Source organism: Pinus tabuliformis, chromosome 3_1, assembly GCF_031772625.1.
Source record: "Pinus tabuliformis cultivar Carrire ecotype Pingquan chromosome 3_1, CPIR1, whole genome shotgun sequence".
Classification (NCBI taxonomy): Eukaryota; Viridiplantae; Streptophyta; class Pinopsida; order Pinales; family Pinaceae; genus Pinus; species Pinus tabuliformis.
In genome coordinates this window covers 891,454,230-891,463,816 of record NC_142301.1, presented here as the reverse complement: position 1 = coordinate 891,463,816, position 9,587 = coordinate 891,454,230, and the positions used below count along the sequence as shown (strand labels likewise).

Here is a 9,587-nt window from a genome sequence, read left to right as displayed (position 1 = left end):
CATAGCCTTATCCCGAAACCCATTCTGAACATAACCTGCTATCATAGCGCTCCATGTGACCACATTTCTATGAGACATTCTGTCGAACACTTCGCGCGCATTCTCCAAATGCCCACATTTCACATACATATTCATGAGGGCACTTTCTACAAAGGGATCCGACTCTAACCCTCTTTCTCTAACGAGTCTGTGGACTTCCCTGCCTTGCTGAAGATACCCAAGTTCAGCACAGGCTTTAAGAACACTGGGAAATATGAACTTATCAGGTCGAATCCCTCGGCCCTGCATTAGATGAAAGAGGGCGATGGCTTCTTCGCAATCGCCATGTTTTGCATACCCTCCAATCATTGTAATCCATGAAGACATTGCTGGAGATTCATTGAGAAAGCGAAATGGCTGGTCATCCATATTATCCCGAGGACCTGCAACTGCCTGGATATGTGCCTCTCTTCCTCCCTCCATCCCAGATTGTGGGTGTGTATGGGATTGCCTCTGTCCTTGTTGTTACTCTCATCTGGTTCATCTCAGGAAGATGCTCCAAGATCTCATCCATTGATAGAATTCTTATGTGTTGGTGGGCGTTTACTGGGTTAACTCATCTGGTTCTCGAAGGGTATTTTGTTTTCTCTCCAAACTTTTACAAGCTCGAATCTCCTTTTTACCTGGCGGAAGTTTGGAAAGGGTACAGCAAGGGTGATTCAAGGTATGCAGCAAGAGATTCTGCTGTAGTTACAGTAGAAGGAATCACTGCTGTAATAGAGGGACCTGCCTGCCTTCTTGCTGTGTATGCAATAGCAGAAAGGAAGCCATACAATTACACACTCCAATTGGCAATTTGTTTGGGCCAACTTTATGGTGACATTGTATATTTTGTTACAGCATTTTTGGAAGGTGACAACTTCTCTGCTGGTCGATATTACTATTGGCTTTACTTTGTGTTGGCAAACAACTTCTGGTTGGTAATACCTTCAATTATTGCTGTAAGATGCTGGAAAAAATAAGTCACGCTTTCTTGACGGCTGTACTTCCAGCTACAAATAGCATGCAGTTTCTAAACTCATCGCTGCTTTTCAGTAGCAGACTCTAAGAGGCAATGAATGGCCACCTCCTCACAGTTTCTAATATTAATTTGAACAAATCCGATAAAAAAAAAAAATCAGAAAATCTGATCCAAAATGGTTTGCATTTATGAAAGCCTGCCAAACTATTTGTTATTCAACTCCCCCTCCCCCGCCAATGGCCATGGAAGATTGCTTAAAAGAATATAACAATTCTATCAAAATTGAACTTTAAGCTCCTGAATGGTTTAAATGAACAACCCAAGTCTAGACAAACAAGTCAACCAAGTTGTTGTCCTAGATGTCATGCAGCAACAGATCCCATCCTGGGCCCATTGCTTGTCATCATACCGCCTCGCTGAGTGCCTCTCCCAACATTTCGAATGTGATTATCCCTTTGGTATCCTTCGGAAGCATCAGAAAACCAAACAGCACGCCCAGATAAAGAACCTCGAGCTCTGTTTCCCAGATCGGCCCTGTTCACAAAATCAGCTCTTCCATTTCCCCGACCAGCATAGGCCCCACGTGCCCTTGTTCCATCATTTCTGAAGCCCCCTCTAGCAGGAAAAGGCCGTCCACGAGTAGCTCTAGTGCTAGATGTGGTCTTCTTCTCCTCAACAAATGCTTGCCGCCCATTAATTGTAATTGGAGATGCCTGAAGTGCAGTTTGGACTGAAGTTGCTTCATCAAATTCAACAAAACCAAAGCAGAATCCTCCTTGCTTACTCCTAACTTGAACCCCAGTTGGCTTAATTGCCCCAAACTTCTTGAATTCTTCCTCAACTTGAGCAGGGGTAACATTCACAGGCAAGTGCTTGATATAAATAGAGCACGCATTTCCTTCTGCTTCAGGGGAAGCACTGTTATCTATCATATCGACAGCAGTGGAACTCAAGGACTCATTTGCAGATGCCTTAGGTGGATTGGAATAAGTTGCTTGACGCTCAGCGCTTGGTACCGCCTTCGCAAGAGATGGTTTCTGAACTGCAACACTAAGAGCCGCATTTTCTTTCATTACTTTAACAATTGAAGCATAAGACTTTTTCGGTGCATATTGGATTACAACTGAAGTTTCACGAGCAAGTGGCCCCTCATCGTGAACTGCAGCAGGAAGATGGTCAATGGCTGACAACAAATATTTTGGAAATTATAGGTTGTCTGATCTTTGAACGTTCAAAGCATTTTTATTATGCCTGCTGCGATTAGTCTGCCATACCCCCGCCCCCTTGACTGTGAATTTCATGACTGTTAAAAGCAATAACAAATTCAGTTTGATATATATGCAAATGACTGCGGTGATATATCTCGTACGGAATTACTTTATTGATCAATTTAATACAACGCCCACAATTACTTTCTTGATCAATTTAATGCAACGCCTCGAATTGGAATTTGCTGTATTCAGGAGCGATGTGGAGAAAAGAACAACTCTTGAAAATTTAGATCTCATCCTTATTTTTCTTGACGAGATTGTTGATGGGGGAATAATTCTGGAGACTGAAGCAAGTGTAATTGCTGGAAAAGTGGTGACCCATGGTGCTAATGGTGAAGGCGCACCCCTATCTGAGCAGACTATATCTCAAGCACTTGCATCCGCACGGGAACATTTAGAAAGATCACTTCTAAAATAATCATTTGTTTAATCCTTCCTTGCATTTGAGTTTTGTCAGCTTACTGGTGATCCTTGGCATGTGTGATGCTTGGTGGTTGTGGACATTGTTTGAATCTTATGCTCATCACTTTTAAATTCTGTCTTCACTTTTCATGTTTTGTGTTTTTGTATAAATTTTGAAAAGTTCAGAAAGTAGGATATGGTAGTTTGTGTACCTCTTAAAGTCACAAATTTATACAAGCTTGTTTGCATAAAAAATAAAAATAAATAAAAAAAATTAAAAATAAATAAATAAAAAATAAAAAATTTGCCCTCATTCATTTACATCACAACACCAACTACTTCCCCAAACAGATACAAAAGCATTTTCAACTGTTTTAAATCAATTTTCCTGCAAACCAATAAAAACATTTTGAAAATGTCTTGCTCCATCAATTAGTACATTGCATGGGGACATGCAATATTTCTAAGTTGGGGGGAAATAAAAGTATGTTGGATATTTTTGTGAATTTTTGGGCAAGAGTTAGGATGTATATACTAACAAGTGAAATGGACATTTCATAAATTCTTGAAAATGAGCTAATTTATTTTTGAAGTCACTTCATACAGGAATGATCGATGGAGATGGCACATGAAAATGACAATTTTTATGCAGGAATGGTGCTAAGTTTTTCAGAGTATGCAAAGTGATTTTTCGAAATCACAATGAAACATGCATCATTGGACGCTTAAAGGAATTAATTCGTCACTACGCATATCATGACATTTTCCACTACACACCTTTTGCGTCATGATTACTTCCCTTTTTCCTTCCAAACGCCTAGACCTTCCTTGTGTTGCAGCCCATCTTCCATTTCCTTATCTTTCACGACTTCATGCACGCCTATTTTTCTGAATCGCATACATCCATTTATCCTTTTCAGTTTGCCTTTTGAATAAAACTCATTCCCTTTCCATGATCACATTACCTTGATTTCCTAGCCATGTTGATCCACACTGCTTGTCCGTGAGTTCTTTCTATTTATAGTCCTACCAAATCTTTTTGTACAAACTCGCGTTGACTGATGTGGGATTCCTTAAGGCCCACCTTTCAACAAGTCTTGCCCTATCGACACCAGCACCTTATCTGGGAAATAGACTAGAGTTCATTTTGAGTACCTAGAGGCTTGCATGCCTTAATGGCAAGCTCTCTCGCTGGCGATCATGGGAATACATCAATGTCCCTTGATCATCAGATCTTGCAAGTGGCTCGACCTCGACACATCCATTCGCACTTCGCAAGATGTACTCCGGTACCTTGGCACTCATTGACATCGATGGTGAGTTGCCTCACATTGGTTAACGGCATACATCAATGGCCGGTAATCCAATGATTTCTATTCATGCTCGACATCGACACATTCATTCGCATGTTTAGAATTGTACCATCGGGTTTGTAGTAGGTGAAGACTCTACACTTTTTCATGACTCCCTCAGCAGTCACAGCAGCATGCATTCTGATCTATGAGAGTACCACAGTACCACTCTCAGCATTTATCTTTTCCATGATTCAGCATCAGCAGCTCAGATTCCTTCATTCTCCAGGATCCAGTTACATCAGTCACATTTTCCATGATTCAGCATCAGCAGTTCAGATTCCTTCATTCTCCAGGATCCAGTTACATCAGTCACATTTTCCTGATCCAGCAGCAGCAGCAGCTACATTCCTATTGCATACTTCATCATTCTTGGGTAAGTAGAGGTATGTTGTTTTCTAATCTTTAATCATGCAATTCCTTATATGCTAACTTGAATATTTTGGAAAATTCCCTCACCATGCTACATTTCCTTTCACACGCCATGTTAAGTTGCATGCAGACATGCAACCAATTCAGTTGAGGGGGGGGGAGAACTACATTCACTACATATTCACTTCCATGATTCCATTTTTTTCACCATTATCACTCTATTTACCATTCACCAACATTTATTTTCCAATGATACTTTGTTGCACTTTGTTTCATACGCAATATTGGCATGCTTCATTAATATTACAAAAGGGCTTTCTTATGCACATTATGATTTCCAGTGAGTGTCTACATTATTGAAGAAAAGAGAACAGAAAATGAAATGAATGTTGTTAACACAAGAACCAACATTCTTTGTATTCATGGTTGTCACACAAGAACCAACCATAAGAAAATGTAAATTGTTACTAAATGTCTCTCACATATCCTGGAAACATTTAAGACATCATCATGTAAAGCCAAAGTTCAATATGCCATATGTTCTTAAAAGATACCCATGCATGGTTGCATGAGGACATGCAACAAGTTCAGTTGGGGAGGATGTTGGGACTCAGAAATGTCATATTTTCATCCACCTTTTTCCTTACATTTCATCATTCCATTAACCTGTTATCATATCACTTTCCTACATACACTTGGGTTTAACCTTCTTATTTTCCATTTTATTCATTTTTGTATTATAAGTGAATTTATGATTAATTATTAGAAAATGCACATATTTTTATATATATATCTCAAGAATATGTGAGTTTTGTGATGTAGGAAATATGTGAAGAATTAATATCTCCTCCACCATATCAAGGAGATAATTATGCAAGCCTTTTTCTACGGAGAAAATCATGGAGGCATATCGAGAAAATCATGGAGGCATATCTTATCCTAAGGAGAAGATCATGGAGGCATATCGAGAAAATCATGGAGGCATATCTTATCCTAAGGAGAAGATCATGGAGGCATATCGATAAAATCATGGAAGCATATCTTATCCTAAGGAGAAAATCATGAAGACATATCTTATCCAAGATATGAGAGATTTGTGGGATCATGTTTGAGGGATTTGTGCGATGATATCTTGTAATAATGGGAAACTAGTTGAGAGTGCTTGAGAGAATATTTGAATGTAATTATGGAAAGGTTATCTTCCTCATGTATATAAGAGAGTGCTCTCTCTTCATTGTGATGGTGGATAATGAATAATAGAGAATGGAGATTAACTTTGACTCTTTCTTGATTTGTAATTTAGTTATTGTAATATAGTTTGACATAGTTTTATTGTCATGAGCTCATATCTGTTGTTTGCCATTCACTTCTTCACATGTTGTATTTATTTTCCTTTATGCAATTTCATGCTTTCCTAGTTAGTGTTTCAATGCTTTAATTTGATTTCAGTAATTTAGATTAGATTAGATTAGATTAGTTCCACTTCAGTCCTGCATATACAGTGCATGTGTCTCGTAAGTCTACGGACCTCGGATTGATAAATTAAATAGTTGGGTAAGTACTACAACGGAATTAAACGAACATAGTTTCACCCAACACAGATATTATAACTTGCTGACTTTGCCAAAACTTTCTACCAAAACAGGGCAACGACTCAAGATTGTTGCAATCAAAAGACAAGGGGTCTCATCACGAGCCAGCTTGTTCAGCAAAAGTGTAAATCAAGTGAATGACTGTGTCATAATTTGGCCACCAAACCAAGACATTGTTCTTTAGAGAAAAAAAAAGGAAAAAGTGTCAAAAAAGGTTTTCCTCTGAAATGTTGTAAATAACCTCAAGCAGGATAAAGGATCATTGTTGGGTAACAGGTAACCCTGTCGAGGCTATGGACACTTGCGGGCAGCAGAGGCTCTACCTACGACAAATGAGCATATTTTAAAAAGCCAGCACGTAGAGAAGACCTTATTTTATCTTTAAAAGACCAAGTAATGTCTGGTGTGAATACAAGAACTAAGCCTAAGAAAACAAATGATTGGAATATGAAAAGGTTGAAATGAAGTATCAGTGCTAGGATAAGGTGTAATATACTCTATTTGTCCATAACAAAATTTAGACATATGAAAATTTTTCTGCTTCGGAAGTTAGAATTCAATAGAAAAACAGAGATAACTGGTTCTTCACAGTGAATCGCCATTGTTGTGGTCACCAACAACCCCCCTCTTTGATTGGTATTAGCAATAACACCAAGCAAATGGGGACCCTTAACAAAAATCCAAAAAAACATTTTATCAAATTTTTTGTATTTTGACTCCCTAAAGCTATATCGCATCGCGAGAAGAGGGTGAGACGTTTTCCTATGCGCATAATAAGCTGCGAAGAAGCGACGCGAGATTCATCGCATCACTTATATTGTGAAGCTCTCTTAAATAAAAAGCTTAAGGAATCGCCGACGGCCGATATGCGACGTCGCATATCGCAACATCGCATAAGCAACACACAATGATTATGATTAAGTGCGATCTGCGATATTGTGATCTGCGATGAATGCGATCATCAATTCCTGCGATGACACATCTTAAACGACGCAATCCTCAACACAGCGATGCGAGTCGTAGAAACACTCATCACAAAATTTCCTCGACACAGTGTTCAAGGAAAACTGTCTGTAAACCAAAATTGGGCGTGCGCCTTAAAAGAATTTAATGATTGTACGCCAAAGTATCTGAGAAGGATTGTGTTGTGTTTTTCGAAGAGTCAGTTCATTATGAGTGTCATGATTATGCATTCATTAGAGCTAAAGCTTTCATATCAATCTTTTCGTCATTACTCTTTTCCTTTGCGTAAACTGTAAGACAACAACTAATATAAATCAATATGCAGGAAACATCTAAGGAAAATGGGAAAGCGTCAATACTCGGAGAACAGAGAAGAGATGCCTTCGCAAACGGATGCCGCATGCAGCAGGACCGCGGATTCCAGAGTATCACTCAACAGAGACTGATGGAAATAGACTATCCAAGACTCAGAGTCAAAGGCGCACAAAAGCAGCATGTTCACAAAAGATCCTGAAGCTTAGACTGGATAAAGCAAAAAGAAAAACGCTAAAGAGGGAAAATGCACCAGAAAAGCCTAGAACAAAGAACAGAAGCAGTTTTCAAGACAGAAAATTGTTCAGAGAGCAAAGTCCCTAACTGGTTCAGTCAGTCGCAAGGCCGGAAACCGAAATAGCAACAGCACAATCAATTTGAGAGAAATTTGGGTTATTACCAAGTATACACACAGCGAATACACCAAGCCAGAGGAAAATATCTTCCAGTTTGTCAGAAAGCGGTGCCAGCGCTTGTTATTTCTATTTTCGTAACTCAAACGAAAGGAGAAGACAAACAACCGACTCTTCCCAGGCGAATGTTGCATTGCTTACAGCACTAAGGAGAAAATACAGAAACGGTTAGAAATTAGATTCAATTTTTAGAAATAAATTTGTTTTAGTAGAAGGGTGGTCATTTGAAACCGTGTCCTAAATTTATGTAATTAAGATTAATTAGTTAGCAGTATTTAAACACTTCTCAGGCATTTGGAGAAGGGTCCGGAAATTTGTCAAAAAACTTGTCCTCAGAACATGCACTTTTGCACCCTCGGAGGGGGTTTTTGGTGAATGGATGGATCGAGATTTATCAATGTTTGCATTTAATGTCTGCTACTGATGTTGCACTTTTGTACTCTTAGTAGATGTTAGAACAAGTAGAGATAAATCGTTATTGCTTGAAGCTTATGAGTGGAACCAGTCATAAATGGTACTTTTATCTCTTGACCAGTTTCTGTTCATATTCTTAAAGTGATATGCAGTTTTCAGTTGTGTATATGTTAATGCATGAATGTGTGGATTACCATTTGGCACTTCTGTACGGTGGAGTCATTTATTTGTGCTTGATATATGAATAACTTATTATGCGATATGCTGTTCACAACTGTTTTGCTTAACTTCTTATGCAGAATGGTTTATCTTAATTGATTTCTATTCTTATGATAGCTGAATGATCTTTATTACCAGTTATTGTTCGAAATCTCTTTAGATCGCATAATAGAAGAAATACACCCCGGGTTAGCGTAGATTAGATGTGTTGTTTCTCATTAGATTACAATAGCATAGAGTTAGTTTAGAAGTTTGAATTAAATTAGATTAAAACACTCCTAGATCAGCACCATCCAACTCTACACACACACACACCCCTTAGATTGAGAAACTGGTCCCATTATCCCCAGTCGGACCCGCTATACCAAACGGATAAGGAGCTGCCAACCAAGGTCCGGACCGGGTGGGTATCCCCCTTATTGTCGACCCGATTTTCGAGGCCTCAATAGATCCCTGGGTGAAAACCTCTTGGAGGCGCCCAGGGTAGGTAGTGAGGGTGAAAACCTCTTGGAGGCGCCCCAACTGTCTCAAAAAAAGAAAAAAGAAAAGAAAAACTTAACTTCTTTTGAATAAATTGTAGGTTGCAAGAGGGTCGCATAAGAGGAAAAAAACATGGTTAGGTTGCATGCACCCTTCACAATCCATCCCCCCATCACAGTTATCCTTTCCCAAGTTTTGGTCTCATTTGTTCTAAAATTTCGCATCCTACAGGAAACTCTGTGTATTCTATAGGAGGATCCTGTAGAAACTATAGAAAGACCAAATCCATCTCAGAGAAGGACCCAAGGGTTGGAAATTTGTCTAAGAGGCCTGTGAACCTCCCTGTCACCATCCATCTTCCTATTTCACCATTCCATCCCTGTACACCCACATTTCCACTTGTTTTTTTTTGTCCCTGCACAACCACATACAGAAATTCTGTTTCTTTCATTTTGAAAGCCCAAAAAATGATGACAAATAAAAGCAACAACATTTTTACTCATTCCTACCTGATACCTTCCAGCTATTATTTCTTTTCAGTCAAGACCTTCTTCAGCAGTTTTAGCCCTACTCAAATATTAGCTTGAATTTCAGAAGGAGAAGCAGCTACAGGAAATCCTACAGGATTCCTGTAGCAGCTGATCCCTTTGAAAAACATACTCCAGAGATAGGGTCAGCGCAGCAAGATGTATGAAACATGCAAGGAGCAATGTTTGAATGAGAAGATCATCAGCAAAAGCCCAAGGCTGAGCATGCAGAGCACCAGCAGCAACAGCAACGAGGAAATGAAGTGCCAA

The 9,587-nt window shown here is 39.2% G+C and overlaps 2 protein-coding genes and 1 pseudogene across 2 annotated transcripts; 2 read left to right on the top strand and 1 right to left on the bottom strand.

The window, feature by feature from the left end:
- The first annotated feature begins 340 nt into the window (after positions 1-340).
- Positions 341-1,026, top strand: LOC149190480 (putative 3-beta-hydroxysteroid-Delta(8),Delta(7)-isomerase). The gene has a single exon (XM_089413408.1). It carries the CDS (start codon positions 393-395, stop codon positions 999-1,001), a length of 609 nt encoding a protein of 202 aa, XP_089269534.1. The 5' UTR covers positions 341-392; the 3' UTR covers positions 1,002-1,026.
- Positions 1,027-1,252: 226 nt separating this feature from the next.
- Positions 1,253-2,181, bottom strand: LOC149190479 (nuclear transport factor 2-like). Its single transcript, XM_089413407.1, has one exon. It carries the CDS (start codon positions 2,071-2,073, stop codon positions 1,363-1,365), a length of 711 nt encoding a protein of 236 aa, XP_089269533.1. The 5' UTR covers positions 2,074-2,181; the 3' UTR covers positions 1,253-1,362.
- A 163-nt stretch (positions 2,182-2,344) lies between these two features.
- LOC149190478 (coatomer subunit zeta-2 pseudogene) lies at positions 2,345-2,689 on the top strand (annotated as a pseudogene).
- The last annotated feature ends 6,898 nt before the right edge of the window (positions 2,690-9,587 follow it).